This window comes from Giraffa tippelskirchi, chromosome 2 (genome assembly GCF_054371585.1).
Source record: "Giraffa tippelskirchi isolate mGirTip1 chromosome 2, T2T-mGirTip1v1.2.pri, whole genome shotgun sequence".
Classification (NCBI taxonomy): Eukaryota; Metazoa; Chordata; class Mammalia; order Artiodactyla; family Giraffidae; genus Giraffa; species Giraffa tippelskirchi.
In genome coordinates, this window is record NC_137276.1 from 187,522,453 (window position 1) to 187,540,587 (window position 18,135).

General features: G+C 36.3%; 1 protein-coding gene across 38 annotated transcripts in view; it reads left to right on the forward strand.

The window, feature by feature from the left end:
* Positions 1 to 18,135, forward strand: part of SENP7 (SUMO specific peptidase 7) — a 169,214-nt gene that overhangs the window by 117,766 nt on the left and 33,313 nt on the right. For all 38 annotated transcript variants that reach the window (XR_014077542.1, XR_014077541.1, XR_014077546.1 and 35 more), the window contains 4 exons: positions 8,419 to 8,600; positions 10,455 to 10,794; positions 11,607 to 11,764; positions 14,267 to 14,413. Coding sequence is in view for 31 of the 38 variants with exons in the window: in XM_081572393.1 (XP_081428519.1) it covers positions 8,419 to 8,600; positions 10,455 to 10,794; positions 11,607 to 11,764; positions 14,267 to 14,413 (827 nt within the window). In the remaining 7 variants the exon portion in view is untranslated. The remainder of the gene's footprint in view (positions 1 to 8,418; positions 8,601 to 10,454; positions 10,795 to 11,606; positions 11,765 to 14,266; positions 14,414 to 18,135) is intronic.

The window sequence follows — 18,135 nt, forward strand, 5'->3', positions numbered from 1 at the left end:
ACAGATGGCTAACAAACACATGAAAAGATGTTCAACATCACTCATTATTAGAGAAATGCAAATCAAAACCACAATGAGGTACCATTTCATACCAGTCAGAATGGCTGCTATCCAAAAGTCTACAAGTAATAAATGCTGGAGAGGGTGTGGAGAAAAGGGAACCCTCTTACACTGTTGGTGGGAATGCAAACTAGTACAGCCACTCTGGAGAACAGTGTGGAGATTCCTTAAAAAACTGGGAATAGAACTGCCATATGACCCAGCAATCCCACTGCTGGGCATACACACCGAGGAAACCAGAATTGAAAGAGATGCGTGTACCCCAATGTTCATCGCAGCACTGTTTACAATAGCCAGGACATGGAAGCAACCTAGATGTCCATCAACAGACGAATGGTTAAGGAAGCTGTGGTACATATACACAATGGAATATTACTCAGCCATTAAAAGGAATACATTTGAATCGGTTCTATTGAGATGGATAAAACTGGAGCCCATAATATAGAGTGAAGTAAGCCAGAACGAAAAACAATACAGTATACTAATGCATATATATGGAATTTGAAAGATGGTAACGATAACCCTATATGCGAGACAGAGTAAGGGACACAGATGCATAGAACAGTCTTATGGACTCTGAGGGAGAAGGTGAGGGTGGGACGATCTGGGAAAATAGCATTGAAACATGTATATTATCATATATGAAACAGAACACCATTCCATGTTCGATGCATGAGACAAGTGCTCAGGGTTGGGGCAATGTGATGACCCAGAGGGATGGGATGGGGAGGGAGGTGGGTGGGAGGTCCAGGAAGGGGAACACATGTAAACCCATGGCTGATTCATGTCAATGTATGGCAAAAACTACTACAATATTGTAAAGTAATTAGCCCCCAACTAAAATAAATAAATTTATTTTTTTTTTAAAAAGATTTTTTTGTTCTAGTTCTATAAAAAATGCCATTGTTAATTTGATACATTGTATTGAATCTGTAGATTGCCTTTGGTAGTATAGTCGTTTTGACAATATTGATTCTTTCAGTCCAGATACATGATATGTATTTCCATCTGTTTGTGTCATTTTTTATTTCTTTCATGAATGTCTTAACAGTTTATGGAGTACAGGTCTTGGTCTGTTTATTCCTAGGTATTTTATTCTTTCTCATGTGATGGTGAATGGGATTGCTTTCTTAATTTCTCTTTCTGATCTTTCATTTTTATTGTATAGCAATGAAGTAGATTTCTGTATATTAATTTGTAACCTACAGCTTTACCAAATTAATTGATGAGCTCCAGTAGTTTTCTGGTAGTGTCTTTAGGATTTTCTATGTATAATATCATGTCATCTGCAAACAGTGACAATTTAACTTCTTTTCCAATTTGGATTCCTTTTACTTCATTTTCTTCTCTGCTATAGCTAGCACTTCCAAAACTATGTTGAATAAATGTGGTGAGAGTAGACATCCTCCTCTTGTTTCGATCTCAGAGAAAATGCTTTTAGCTTTTCACTGCTGAGTATGATATTAACTGTAGGTTTGTTTCTACAAACAGTAGGTTTGTAGGCCTTTATTATGTTGCCCACTTTCTGGAGAGTTTTTATTGTAAATGGGTGTTGAATTTTGTCAAAAGCTTTTAGCTTTTTGGATGATCATATGGCTTTTATTCTTCAGTTTGTTGATGTGGTGTGGCACACTGATTTGTGGATTTTGAAAAATCCTTGCATCCCTAGGATAAATCCCATGCGATAATGGTGTACGTACCTTTTAATATATTGTTGAATTCAGATTGCTAGTATTTTGTTCAGGATTTCTGTGTCTGTGTTCACCAGTGATATTGGCCTGTAATTTTCTTTTTTTGTGATGTCTTTTTCTGGTTTTGATAGTAGGATGATGGCGGCTTGACAGAATTTGTTTGGGAGTTTTCCTTCCTCTGCAGTTTTTGGGAACAGTTTCAGAAGGCTAGGTGTTAGCTGTTTTCTCAGTGTTTGGTAGAACTCAATTCTGAACCCATCTGGTCTTGGGCTTTTATTTGTTGGGAGTTTTTAAGTCATAGTTTGAATTTTGATGCTTGTAATTGGTCTGTTCATATTTTCTTTGTCTTCCTGGTTCAGTCTTGAAAGATTGTACCTTTCTAAGAATTTTTCCATTTCTTCCAGCTTGTTTTATTGGCATACAGCTATGATCCTTTGTATTTCTGTGATATTAGTTGTAACTTCTTTTTCATTTCTAATTTTATTGATTTGAGTCTTTTATCTCGGTAACTCTGGCTAAAGTTTTATTAATTTTGTTAATTTTTCAAAGAACTAACATTTAGTTTCACTGATCTTTACTGTTGTTTTCTTTGGCTCTATTTCACTTACATCTGCTCTGGTCTGTATGATTTCTTTCCTTCTACTAACTTTAGATTTTACTTGTTGTTCTTTCTCTAGTGACTTTAGGTGTAAGCTTAGGTTGTTTATTTGAGATTTTTGCTTCCTGAGATAAGATTGTATTGCTATAAACTTCCCTCTTACAACTGCTTTTGCTGCATCGCAATAGATTTTGGATCATTGTGCTTCCATTTTATTTATCTTTAGGTATTTGTTTGATATCCTCTTTGATTTTTTCTAAGGGATTCTTGCCCACAGTAATAGATATAATGGTCAACTGAATTAAATTCACCCATTCCAGACCATTTTAGTTCACTGATTCCTAAAATGTAAATGTTCACTCTTGCCATCTCCTGTTTGACCACTTCCAGTTTACCTTGATTCATGGACCTAACATTCCAGGTTCTATGCAGTATTGTTCTTTACAGCATCGGAATTTACTTCATCACCAGTCACATCCACAACTAGGATTTGTTTTTGCTTTGGCTCCAACTCTTCATTCTTTCTGGAGTTATTTCTCCACTCTTCTCCAGCAGCATATTGGAGACCTACCAACTTGGGGAGTTCATCTTTCAGTGTCATTTCTTTTTGCCTTTTCATACTGTTCCTGGCAAGAATCCCTTAGAAGAAATGGAGTAGCCCTCATAGTCAACAAAAGAGTTGGAAATGCAGTACTTGGGCACAGTCTCAAAAATGACAGAATGATCTCTGTTCGTTTCCAAGGCAAACCATTCAATATCACAGTAATACAAGTCTATGCTCCACTTAGAGTCTTCTCTAATGGCTCAGATGGTAAAAAGTTTGCCTACAAATTGGGAGACCTGGGTTCGATCCATGGGCTGGGAAGATCCTCTGGAGAAGGGAATGGCAAACCACTCTAGTATCCTTGCCTGGAAAATCCGGTGGATGGAGGGACCTTGCGGGCCCCAGTCCATGCAGTCACAAAGAGTCAAACATGACTCAAACATGACTGAGCAACTAACACACCACCTAAGTCTATGCCCCAACTGCTAGTGCCGAAGAAGCTGAAGTTGAATGGTTCTATGATGACCTACAAGAACTTCTAGAACTAACACCAAAAAAAGATTTCCTGTTCATCATAGGGGATTGGAATGCAAAAGTAGGAAGTCAAGAGATGCCTGGAATAACAGGCAAATTTGGCCTTGGAGTATAAAATGAAGCAGGGAAAAGGCTAACAGAGTTTTGCCAAGAGAACACACTGGTCATAGCAAACACCCTCTTCCGACAACACAAGAGATGACTCTACATATGGATGTCACCAGAGGTCAATACTGAAATCAGATTGATTTTATTCTTTGCAGCCGAAGATGCAGAAGCCCTATATAGTCAGCAAAAACAAGACTGGGAGCTGACTGTGGCTCAGATCATAAACTCCTTATTGTCAAATTCAGACATAAATGAAGAAAGTAGGGAAAACCACTGGACCATTCAGGTATGACCTAAGTCACATCCCTTACAATTATACAGTGGAAGTGACAAATAGATTCAAGGGATTAGATCTGATAGTCAGAGTGCCTGAAGAACTATGGACAGAGGTTTGTGACGTTGTACAGGAGGCAATGATCAAGACCATCCCCAAGCAAAAGAAATACAAAAAGCCAAAATGGTTGTCTGAGGCGGCCTTACAAATAGCTGAGAAAAGAAAAGAAGCTGAAGGCAAAGGAGAAAAGGAAAGCCATACCCATCTGAATGCAGCGTTTCTGAGACTAGCAAGGAGAGATAAGAAAGCCTTCCTCAGTGATCAGTGCAAAGAAATAGAGGAAAACAATAGAATAATAAAGACTAGAGATCTCTTCAAGAAAATCTGAGATACCAAGGAAAGATTTCATGCAAAGATGGCCACAGTAAAGGACAGAAATGGTATGGACCTAACAGAAGCAGAAGATATTAAGAAAAAGTGGCAGGAATACACAGAAGAACTGTACCAAAAAAATCTTCATGACCCAGATAACCATGGTGGTGTGATCACTCACCTAAGCCAGATATACTGGAGTGCAAAGTCAAGTGGGCCTTAAAGCATCACTACAAACAAAGCTAGTGGAGGTGATAGAATTCCAGCTGAGCTATTTCAAGTCCTAAAAGATGATGCTGTGAAAGTGCTACACTCAGTATGCCAGCAAATTTGGGAAACCCGTCAGTGGCAACAGGACTGGAAAATTTCAGTTTTCATTCTAATCCCAATGAAAGGCAATGCCAAAGAATGTTCAAACGACTGGACAATTGCACTCATCTCACATGCTAGCAAAGTAATGCTCAAAATTTTCCAAGTGAATCTTCAGCAGTATGTAAACTGTGAACTTCCAGATGTTTAAGCTTGATTTAGAAAAGGCAGAGGAACCAGAGATCAGATTGCCACCATCCGATGGATCATAGAAAAAGAAGAAAGTTCCAGAGAAACATCTGCTTTATTGACTACGCCAAAACCTTTGAGTTTGTGGATCTCATTAAAGTGTGGAAAATTCTTAAAGAGATGGGAATACCAGACCACCTTTCCTGCCTCCTGAGAAATCTGTATACAGGTCAAGAAGCAACAGTTAAAACTGGACGTGAAACAATGAACTGGTTCCATATTGGGAAAGGAGTACGTCAAGGGTGTGGATTATCACCCTGCTTATTTAGTCTGTATGCAGAGTGTATCATGTGAAATGTCCAGCTAGATGAAGCATAAGCCAGAGTCAAGATTGCTGGGAGAAATATCAATAACTGCAGATATGCAGATGCCACCACACCACCCTTATGGCAGAAAGTGAAGAGGAACTGAGGAGCCTCTTGATGAAAGTGAAAGAAGAGAGTGAAAAGGCTGGCTTAAAACTCAGCTCTCGGAAAACTAAGATAATGGTGTCTGGTCCCATTACTTCATGACAAATAGATGGGGAAACAATGGAAACAGTCAGAGACTTTATTTTTGGGGCTGCAAAGTCACTGCAGATGGTGACTGCAGCCATGAAATTCAAAGACGCTTGCTCCAATTAAGAAAAACTATGATCTACCTAGACAACATGTTAAAAAGCAGAGACATTACTTTTCCGACAGAGTTCCCTCTAGTCAAAGATACGGTTTTTCCAGTAGTCATGTATGGATGTGAGAGTTGGACCGTAAAGATAGCTGAGCGCCAAAGAATTGATGCTTTTGAACTGTGGTGTTGGAGAAGACTCTTGAGAGTCCCTTGGACTGTAAGGAGATCTGACCAGTCAATCCTAAAGGAAATAAATCCTGAATATTCATTGCAAAGACTGATGCTGAAGCTGAAGCTTCAATACTTTGGCCATCTGATGCGAAGAGCTGTCTTGATAAGACCCTGATGCTGGGAAAGATTGAAGGCAGGAGGAGAATGGGACAACAGAGGATGAGATGATTGGAGGGCATCACTGACTCAATTTATACGAGTTTGAGCAAGCTCTGGGAGTTGGTGATGGACAGGGCAGCTGGTATGCCGCAGTCCATGGGGTTGCAAAGAGTCAGATATGACTGAGTGACTGAACTGAACTTGATTTCAGTGTTATACTGATTGTTTAATAGCATATTTAGTCTACATGCTTGTTTTTTTTTAGTTTTTTTCTCATACTTTATTTCTGGTCTCATAGTGTTTTGGTTGGAAAAGATGCTTGATATGATTTTAGTGTTTTTAAATTTACTGGTGCTCTCTTTGTGGCCCAGCATGTGTTCAATGCAAAGAATGTTCGATTTGCACATGAGAAGAATGTGTTTTCTTCTGCTTTTGGATGGAATGGTCTATAGATAGCGATTAAGTCCACCTGGTCTAATGTGTCATTTAGAACTGCTGTTGCCAGTGTCCTTTTCCCTTTCAGTGAGTCCAAGCCTCCCCGGTAGTCCCTTCAATACATGCAGTTAAGTCTGCCCAGTCTCTTTATGAAGTCACTGCCTTTTGACTGTGGGTTCTGGTTTGCATAGACTTTGTATGCACACTTTAAGAGTGGAGTCTCTGTTTCACCTAGTCCTGTGAAAAACCTGTGATCAAACCCTACTGGCCTTCATAGTTAAATTCTCTGGGGACTCTTCCTTCCGTTGCTGGACCCTCAGGGTCAGAAGCCTGATGTGGGGCTCAGAACTTTCACTTCTGTGGTTAAGTTGTTTTCCTCCTTTTGAGTCATCCACCTTGGGGGTATGAAACTTGAGTTTATTGTGATTGTGCCCCTCCTAACATCTCACTGAGAACCCCTTTTTGTCTTTGGATGTTGGGTATCCTTTTTTGGTAGATTCGAACATTTTTTTTGTTGATGGTTGTTCAGTGGTGATTTTGATGTTTTCAAAAGGAGGTGGTGAGCTCTTGTCCTACTACTCTGCCATCTTGAGCTAATCCTGCATCACTTTCTTTTGCTGTAGTATTTATGTTTCAAAATTATAGTTTGATCCAGTATTATATGTAGAAATTATATTTGACTACCTTTATACTTTTTGTTGTTCAGTTGCTCAGTCATGTCTGACTCTCTGTGACTCCATGGACTGTAGCACGCTGGGTTTCCCTGTCCTTCACTGTTTACAGTTTACAGAGAAAACCATTACAGTTTATAGAATTGCAAATAAGTTTATTGTGCTTTTCAAAATACTGTGTTGCTAATTTGGGGGTAGTTGATTTTTCTGGGGGAGAGAGTTAAGAGTGTTATCTTTGGAATTTGGAAGACTGTTCATGATTTGAGTTTTTGGCCTCAGTCCTGTCCTCATGCCTGCCTTTTAAGCAATGAAAAAGAAGTATTATGAATGTTAGTCATTAGATGTTTATAAAGCTAGAGTAAAAGCAAGTATGATTTGAACAGAAGGTGTGTAGTGTCGAAGAGCTTTGAGTAAATGAAGTGGTCAGAACAATCAGTGTTACATAGGTTCAAGTTTATGAATTCAAGGAAGCTGCTTTGGGACTTGCTTTGTGTGAAAATTCCAGGACCCTGGACTTACCAAATTCATAAATGCTTAAATCTCTTATATAAAATCGTATAATATCTGAGTTGGTACTTATATGATATAATTCAGAAAGCAAAATAATTCAGGATAACCTTCATTTAGTTAGGATAACCTTAGTTAGGTAGAACCTTTTGGAACGTATTTTTGTATAGTACATATGTTTGATAACTGAAATACTAAGCATGTTTGATAATACTTGAAATGCATTTCAGAATAATGCTTTGTTGACTTAAAAGGGGGAGCACTTCCTTTTCCGTGATTTGTGACATGTTAGTTGCTCAGTCAGGTCCGACTCTTTGCAACCCCATGGGCTGTAGCCCGCCAGGCTCCTCTGTCCTTGGAATTTTCCAGGCAAGAATGCTGTAGGGGTAGCCATTTCCTTCTCCAGGGGATCTTCCCGTTCCAGGACTTGAACCCGGGTCTCCTGCATCGCAGGAAGATTCTTTACCATCTAAGCCAACCAGGGAAGCCCCTCCTTTTCTGTAGTAACAGAGTTATTGGAGATTTAAAATTAAAAGGTCTTGATTTTTTTTAAAGAAAGAAACTGAAAGTAACTGATTGCCTTATGAATGATTACATACCACAGTTGTCTGCTGAGGAGAGATGTTTTGGCTTCTTTTAAGAGAGCAGTGATCAGTACTCTACTGTTTCAAATTATTGTCCCTTTTCAGTTATGAAATATATGTATTAAAACTTACATTAAAAAAGAAAACCAGTGTCTAAATTAGTTGTAATTTCTAAAATCACAGTGATTTTAAAAAACATTTAAGACACTAATTTTCAAAATTTTATTAAGACTTTTTTTATCATGGTCACATGCAATTATAGCAAAAGGAAAATATGGTTTGCTTGCTTTGCTTTGGTTACTAATACTACCTTTTAATATATTTCTTTTATCTCATATTTTTTGTACAATGAACATTTGCTTTGTGAATGCAGTTTAAAATGGGATGTGTCTTTATATTTATCCATGTTGGTATGCTTATTTAACAATGGAGTTTAAAAAAACTAGCTCTGAAAGTAGTATAGCAATTTTGATGATTTTCTTTGAGCTCTTCTGAAGGGGATCCTTTCTGTACTTTTTGGCCAAAAATGTCTCTTTTGTTTTTTAGACCTCAGTAGTGGAAGTAGAGATTATGACCATCTTGAAGAGGGGAGTGGAAACAAGGATAATACAAATTCTGTTTCAAGAATGGAACCCATTCTGATTTCCAGGAAGAGAAAGAAAAGGCTTAGAAGTAATTTACCTGATTCTCTTAATCCTACTTCTCTGTATAAGTCAGCAGAACAGACAGTAAGTAGAGGTATTTAGATGTCATATGAAATAATTTGTCCTATGATAAAAATGAATTGACTGTGACCAAATAATGTACTCCTTGCTTTCTGATTTTATCATCAGACTTTTTCCTTTGCCTATTTTTTTGATTCTGTTTATTATTTTTTTTTAATACTTTAAATGCAACTTTATTTTTCTTGCAGTAATACAGTTATGGGAACAAATTTCAAATACAGTCATCACTGAGTATCTACAGTATGTTAGTTCCAGGACTTTGGACATACCAAATTCATAGATGCTTAAATTAAATCTCTTATATTAAATGGTATAATATTTGCATATAATCTGCATCTTCCTGTATATTTTAAATCATCTCTAGATTACTTGCAACTAATACATTGTAAATGTTATGTAAATGGATGTGAAAAAATGTAAATCCTATGTAAATAGTGGCCTGTGCATGACAAATTCAAGTTTTGCCTTTTGTAAATTGCTAGAATTATTTTTCGGAAATACTTTCCATTTGCAGTTGGTGGAACCCATAGTTGGTGGAACATGCACATCTAGAGGGCTAACTCTATTATGAACAAGTAAAAAAGTTTAAACTATTTCTCCTCTGATACCAGCCTTTACTTAGTGGTTGGTTGTATATCCTACAGACCTATTTCTTCTCTCTGCCTTATTTTAACCACATAATAGTCATACTGTCTAGCCAATTGCTTTTTCACTTGGTCTGTGAAATTATTACCAGACTATTTTATCAGTAGTTATTTACTTCCAGTTTTTATAGACTTCTCTTTTTCCAGAGTTTAGGAAGTCTGTTGTAGGAATTATAATACTTAATGCATACATTACTTAGTTTCAAAAACCTAGTATACAGTTAACAATAAAAGTGTAAGGAGATAGCTTTTTTTTTGGAGATAGCTTTTTGAGTCCTTTGATTCACAAGGCATTTCAGGACTTTGCAGTGCCTTTGATTTATAATTATAAACATGATTTAGATTTATATGGTAATAGCGATGTGAGAGTTGGACTATAAAGAAAGCTGAGTGCCAAAGAATTGATGCTTTTGAACTGTGGTGTTGGAGAAGACTCTTCAGAGTCCCTTGGACAGCAAGGAGATCCAACCAGTCCATCCTAAAGGAAATCAGTCCTGAATATTCATTGGAAGGACTGATGCTAAAGCTGAAACTCCAGTACTTTGGCCACCTGATACGAAGAACTGACTCATTTGAAAAGACCCTGATGCTGGGAAATATTGAAGGTGGGAGAAGAAGGGGACAACAGAAGATGAGATGGATGAATGGCATCACTGACTCAATGGACATGTGTTTGAGTAGACTCTGGGAGTTGGTGATGAACAGGGAGGCCTGATGTGCTGCAGTCCATGGGGTCGCAAAGAGTCGGACACAACTGAGCGACTGAACTGAGAGAAGTGAAGGCAGTGATTGATTTTCATAATTTTTCATATTGTTATCCTAAGTTTTTAATTTTTTTGCTTTTGTAGCTAAAGTTACATAATGTCAAATGGCCTGTTTTGCAAAATAAAACTGTAAAAAAATTTTCTCTTATTTAAAGTTGACTTAGATTGTGGGAGACTTCTGAACCACTTGTAAACATGGGAGTTTCCCCTTCCCATCCTTTTAAAAAATATTTAGGCATCTGATTGGACAGACCAAGATTTATATCTTTATGTTAATACTAGAGAGACTTTGGCAAGAGTAATGTAGTGTAATTGTGTACTTTTCTATTTCTATAGTTATAAAAATGATACAGTATTTTTACCTTTATAGGAATTTAAACTTAAAAAGATTCTTCATGTTAGCCAAATTTGAAAAATGCTGATTTTTGTATGCATTTATTTATGTTCAGAAAGAACTAGAAAATGACCCAGCAGAATTCACTGAGTTGGAAAAGTCAAGTGAAAACTATCATGAGGATCCAAAACTGTTTGAAGAAGTTACACATGAATCCATAGAAAGTGATTTTGCTCAACTACCCTCACTTTGTGGTCAGGAGTTGGCTTTGAGTGCTTCTTCTCAAATGGCCTCTGAATGTTCAACCATGGAACCTTTTGAGAGCTCTGTTTCCTCTGATACTGTGGGGAATTCTACTCTAGTTGTGAAGGATGAGAATGAATCGAACACAATAGAAAAACCTGTTTTAAGTGAACACAGTGAAGGGAACCCATCATTTATCTCTGCTGAACCAAGTAAGTAACATGAGGGTAATAAAAGCTATTAATTTTCTCTACTCTGCTTAGTTGTTTTATTTCTTCTGTCAAAGAAATTTTGCTGAGGCACTGTGTTATTTATTACATTGTTGTGGAATATATTACCTTCAGGAAAAAAAAGACTTGGGGTTTTGGGATGTCATTGATTTAGGTAAGGAATGGAGTACTTGGAAGCAGAAGTAATTTTTTTTATTAGTGTACTCATCAGTATCTCATCAGTAGTTTTTTTTTTTTTTTGCACAAATCTGTAAGGACCATTATTGTCATTTTGATTGATTAAGCTGAAGTACAGAGAGTTTAAGTGCTATTTATTTATTGTCATTAATTTTGATTTTAATTTTCAAGTATTTGATACAGTCGCATGGTACAAAAAGGGTTCTAAAGGATATCTAGTGACTAGTCTCCCACATTTTTCCCTAGCCATTCATTTCCTCCTCCTAGAAGAAACTAATGTAACAAGACTTAAAGTACAATTTAGAATGATGGCATTAATACATTATTAGAACTAGAATCTGTTCCTAAGTTCTCCTAATGGCTTTATCTATTTTAAAATACCTTCTTCCTCCAGAGAGTAAGGTTGCAGATAACTGCTAAATAATAGCACTGATGTGAAAACATTGTATGCAACTAGCATAAATCAGATAATGAATGATGGGCTGCTTTCTAAACTGAATAAAGTTAGTTTATTCAGTTCAGTGGAATTATTAAAGATACATTGCGTGAATTAGAAAATTCTCTTTTTATATGTGATTATTGTGACACATTTAAAAAACTACATTTTTCCATTTTAGTTGTTGTTTCTAGTGATGAAGAAGGACCCACTGAACATAAAAGTTCAGAAATGCTTAAGTTACAGCCTAAGCAGGATGATGCCATCTCTCATGAAAGTGAGAGTACTTCTGAACCAGTAGTGTCAGAGCTACCATTGGTTACTTGTGAGTCTGTACAGGTAATTTATTTCTGTCTTCTCACAGATTAACAGTGAAATATACACTTTTGGCTAATGACTATTTTTTTGTTTCATCAAGCAGAATATTATGTAAAAATTACATGTTTCTTAGTTTGAATTCTGAGACAACTTTTGTATTAGTTTGAGGGAAGTATATAATTGTCTTTATTTTGAAGTGAAAGGCTTAATATCATTTTTCTTTTGGTCATTTTTATTTTTTCAGTCTAAATATTCTGACTCAAATGTTCTCTCTTTGGGTTCTCATTGGACATTTAATTACTTTATCAAAACATTTTCTAGGGTGAAATGGTTTCTGGTATTTGTGTAGTCTTGTAGTACAAAGGCTACTTGGAATTATTTCTTTTCCTCATATGCTATTAAAACAGCATCATATAGAGGAAAGAACCTGACTTCTTGAGGTATACAGAGCTGTGTTCAGATCTTGGATCTGCCATTTGGACAAGTCCCTTAACTTCTTTAAACCTGTTTCCTTATATACTAAATGAGTGGTAACACCTATTTCACAAGATTATTTTGAGTATTAAATGAAACAACATATGAAAGCATTTAGAAAAGTGTCACAAACCTATCAGTTTGATAAGTCCTTTGTCTCTTCCTTCTTACAGAAGTGGAAGTGTGTGTTGGTTTAATGTCAGCCAATGATGTTTTTGACATACGTCTTAGAAGAGTATAGCTCTAAAGTAAGGTTCAAGTTATTTATTGTCAGTATTCATTCATATTATCAGCTTCTAATTTTCCTGTTTTAAAGAAATGATTGTCAGTCACTACCAGTACAGAATTATGGTTAACTTCTGTTAGTTGTTTTTTAATAATTCAAAGGCTGTTATTCTGTAGAGTGTGGTGAAGAATTTGATCAGTTCAATGAAAACAGTCTGATAGGTTGATTATTGTTTCATGGGTGTTTCTGTTGCAATTTGTTACTTCATACAGAAATCACCTCAGCAGTTGTGTTCTGAATTTTTGTTAAAAAGTAGCAATTGTTGCTCAACTGGGCCAGCAGCCTACTTGATAGCTTAGCTGTATTTGTAATTAAAACAGTGTTGATAATGCGTTCAAAATTCTAAATGAATTGCAATTCCCTTGGCAGCATGTAAATTGACAGTGCAATATGAAATGATCATGTTAAAGGAAAATTACGTCCCTCGTAGAGCTGACAACATATGATCACAGCCAAGCAGCAAATAACATAGAGATCTACCAAGATCTGCAAGGCAGAATATACCTTTGCACCCTTCCTTGTTTCCAGTTTTAAAGGAAGTTGTTAGAAACATGGATTGACCATTTTTAAAAGGCAGTTAGTTTTTACCAATTGTGAGACCCAATAAGGAATTCTTTATAATTCATTTTCTCAATTTATCACTTAAAACAGTTATTTGACTAATTAGAATCATCTGTAGTTGATTAGATTCCCCCTTTTTTGCTTAAGGGATAAGAGTACAGTAAGCAATAAAAGATGAGAATGATAAAAAAAAAAATTCTGTTAAGCAGATAAATGGCATTGTGAGCTGGATTAAAAATAATGAGTAATGTGCATGTTTGAGGTGAAGATTAATCAACATTTTCTAGAGGTAGGAGAGTGAATACCCATGCATAATTGCTCTAGTGGTGGTTTATTTGGTCATTAGTGATGTTAAGGTTAAAGAGGCATAATATGCAACAGCTAGGCAAATACAGAGTTGAAAAAGTCATCTGAAAGCATTGTAGAACTCAGAAGAGATCGTGGGAAATTGCTGCTGTTGATACTGCCTGGTAGTCTATTATAACTTAAAAGCAGAGTTGTGAATTTTTTGAGCAGAAGTGGAATGATTTTTGAGACATAGTGCACATAGTAAATCAATTAGATTTGATGTATCAGCACTTCTTAGGCAGTTATATCCCTTCTTGTGCACTAAGAATGCAGTAGCTAAGAGCGACATCTTGGTTTATAGAAGCAATTTTATATGCTTGAAATATCCCTTGACCTGCAGATAGAAACCTGATTTGTCTTAGTTTTGCTTCTTACTAGCAGTGTTATTTTAAGCAAGTGACTTAACCAGTCCAAACATCTATTAGCTCTACTTCTGAAATGCATAAAGAAAAAAATAACTTGCCCTATGGGGGTTGTTGTGGTGACTAGAAGAGATATATAAAAACTCATGTTAAACTAAGCATTATATAAATCTTAATTTATTTTTGTTGAGTTAAAAATAAATCCCATTAGGGAATACTGAATTTGAAATCATGAATTTGATACAGAGAAGGATGTATTTCTGCATTGTAGGCCCTATGGAATTAATTTAGGATTCAACTAGAGTAATTTTCTCAAAGTAAATCATATACTTTTTAAGGGAAAAATCTAGATAACTATTGATAGAAGAACAGTGTAAAATCCTTCACAAACTCATTAATGATAATTTAAAGAAGTATTTGACTTTAAAAATCATTGTCAACATTTATATAATACTTAGCATTACATACATTTTATAATTTTTTCATTGTTAGACTTCATCTGAATTATGTCCATATAATCCTGTCATGGAAAACATTTCCTGTCTTATACCTAAAAATGAGATGGATCTACAACTGGATTTTATATTTACTTCTGTTTATATTGGTAAAATAAAAGGAGCTTCTAAAGGTTGTGTTACAGTAAGTATATTTTTTTTCTTTAGTTTTGCTTCTTGGGCAAGGTCAATTTTTCAGGTTGCCTCTTTAGTGCAAATGAAAATGGAATTGATATTAATTTTATATAGGACATTTTAAATATGTTATTATATCTGTTTTGAAACATATCTTTAAATAGGAAATCTTGAAACCATAGAGGAATGCCCTAAAATCATATCTCTAATCTGACTACTCTAATGAGGATGATGTATGAAAAGAATCATGTGCAGCACTGATATTCTTTGAGTTCTAAAACTTACTTGATGGTAAAGTAAATATTTCTTTGGAGTATAATTGATAGCAAAAAGAGTGAATCTTATTTTATTAATTTAAATTATTGTAAACTGAGTTTAAATTATTGTAAATTTGGAAAACTTAGCAGTAGCCACAGGACTAGAAAAGGTCAGTTTTCATTCCAATCCCAAAGAAGGGCAATACCACAGATTGTTCAAATTACTGCACAATTGCTTTAATTTTACATACTAGCAAAGCAATGCTCAAAATCCTCCAAGCTAGGCTTCAGCAGTACGTGAACTGAGAACTTCCAGATGTTCAAGCTGGATTTAGAAATGGCACAGGAACCAGAGATCAAATTGCCAACATCTGTTGGATCATAGAAAAAGCGAAAGAATTCCAGAGAAACATCAACTTCTGCTTTATTGACTATGCTAAAGCCTTTGACTATGTGGATCACAACAAACTGTGGAAAATTCTTAAGGAGATGGAAATACCAGACTACCTGACCTGCCTCCTGAGAAACCTGTATGTAGGTCAAGAAGCAACAGTTAGAACCGGACATGGAACAACAGACTGGTTCCAAATAGAGAAATGAGTATGTCAAGGCTGCTTATTTAACTTATATGCAGAGTGCTGTGCTGTACTTCGTTGCTCAGTTGTGTCTTACTCTTTGTGACCCCATGGACTGCAGCCCTCCAGGCTCCCCTGTGAAATACCGGGCTGGATGAACCAAGAATCTTCCAGATTGAAGCTGCCAGAACCAAAATGCAGTCAAGATTGCTGTGAGAAATATCAGTAACCTCAGATATGCAGATGGTACCACCCTTATGGCAGAAAGTGAAGAGAAACTAAAGAGCCTCTTGATGAAGTTGAAAGAGAAAAGTGAAAAAGCTGGTTTAAAATTCAGCATTAAAAAAACTAAGATCATGACATCTGGTCCCATCACTTCATGGTAAATAGATGGGGAAACAATGGAAACAGTGAGAGACTTTATTTTATTGGGCTCCAAAATCACTGCAGATGGTGACTGCAGCCGTGAAATAGAAAGACGCTTCTCCGTGGAAGAAAAGCTATGACAAACCTAGACAGCATATTAAAAAACAGACATCGCTTTGTCAACATAGGTCCATATAGTCAAAACTATGGTTTTTCCAATAGTCACGTATGGATTTGAGTGCTGAAGGCTGAGTGCTGAAGAACCGATGCTTTTGAACTGTGGTATTGGAGAAGACTCTTGAAAGTCCCTTGGACTGCAAGGAGATCAAACCAGTCAATTCAAAAGGAAATCAATCCTGAATATTCATTGGAAGGACTGGTGCTGAAGCTGAAGCTTCAGTACTTTGGCCCCCTGATGGAAAGAACTGACTCATTAGAAAAGACCCTAATGCTGGGAAAGGTTGAAGACAGGAGAAGGGGACGACAGAGGAAGAGATGGTTGGATGGCATCACTGACTCAATCAACGTGAGTTTGCGTAAGCTCTGGGAGATGGTGAAGGAGAGGGAAGGGGCGCGCTGCAGTCTATGGGATCGCAAAGAGCTGGACACGACTGAGTGTCTGAACAACAACAGAGTTCTCCAAATTCCTAAACTTGTTATTTAAGGATATCCAGGAATAGTTCCTCTTATTTTTCCACTTTATTTTCAGTATTAATGCTTCACATTTTATATATGAAAGCCATACTGGATTTTCCTCAGTTCTCTATATTTTCTCACTACTTTTCTGCCTGTTAAAATATTTTAAGGCTTATCTGAAATATCTCCTCTTCTGGAAGACCTTTCCTGATTTCTTCTTCCTAGCCAGAATTAACTTCTCCTTTTACTGTGTACTTACAGCACTTTGTTTGTACATCTGTTGTAAGATTTATTCTTTGTGTTTTTGTTTGTATTCTTGCCTAGATCTCTCCATTAGACTTTAAGCATCTTGTGATGAAGAACCATGCTTTTACTCCCTTTTATACTTTACATAAATGGCTCACACTTAAATAGGCACTTATAAACATTAGTTGAATTAACTATATAAAGTTATACTTCAAGTATTTTCCTAGAAGATTTATCAATATTTCACTGTGTTATAGATAGGGCAGGGAATATAAAAATGTTAAGACATGATCTCTGCTTTCCTCTGGCTGGAGCAGTCAGGGAAGATGTCACAGAGAGGACAGCATATGATTTAAGACATGAAGTAGATGTTTACTTGGTGACCATGTACCATGTACTCTATTATCCCAACAGAGTAAACATGTACAAATTATGGGAAGTACCCATAATGGTAGCTTATGATATAGTTAAAATTACTTTGATTGAAAGCATCACAGCAATTCTGTTTAAAATGTATCTTCTCTGATCACTAATTTTCAGATATTAATGCTCTTGTTATGCCTAGGATGATTTTTAAAATTACTTTAAGAAACTTTGTTCACTTTTTCTTAATTTTTCCCCCTACTTTTTAGCTTTTTCATTAAAAATTCAGGTTTGACCAGTTTTTTTTCTATAGAGTTCTTTGTAATGGCCAAAAATTGGGTAACCTAAATATGTTATAGTAACTGATTAGCTAAGGGAGGAAAATTTAAAATAAATATTCCTCAGTGGGTTTCATTAATTAATGTATTAATTATGCTATTATACACTCAGGTAGACTTGTTATGGGCAAAAACCAAAACCAAACAAAAAACTACAAATGAATAAAGTGAAAGTCGCTCAGTTGTGTCCAACTCTTTGCCATCGCATGTACTGTACAGTCTATGGAATTGTATAGGCCAGAATACTGGAGTGGGCAGCCTTTCCTTTCTCACAGGAATCTTCCCAACCCAGGGATCAAACACAGGCCTCTGACCTTGCAGGCGGATTCTTTACCAGCTGAGCCACCAGGAAAGCCCACAAATGAATAAAGGAACAATTTGAAGAATACCTATAATCTTGCTTATCCAGAGACAATTACTATTAACCCTACATCATTCTGTATTCTTCGTATTAACTGTATATTTTTAAAACCAAAGAATGTAGCATTATATATTGTTGTTTAATTGACTCTTTTGTGACCCCATGGACTGTAGCCTGCCAGACTCTTGCCCATCCGGTTTCTCAGGGACGAATACTGGAGTGGCTTGCCATTTCCTTCTCCAGGGGGTCTTCCTGACTCGGGGGGCTGAACTTGCATCTCCTGCACTGGCCGGCAGATTCTTTACCACTGAGCCACCAGAGCAGTCCTTTCTGCATGCTGTTTTCTAACTTGCCATAATCACATTAAATTAATTCACTGACCTGTTTTGGAATAATTGGATTGTTCTGAATTCCTGACTGTTGGACATTGCAGTTGTCCCTAGTATTTTGCTATTACAAGTAATATAGGACTGCAGATATTCAGTAAATGTCATAAAGCAGGTCTTAAAAATTTGTCTCATGTCTATTGAAATGCAGACTTTAATTAAAACAAAAAGTCTTAAATGTCTGATTATAGGAACGTGGTTTAG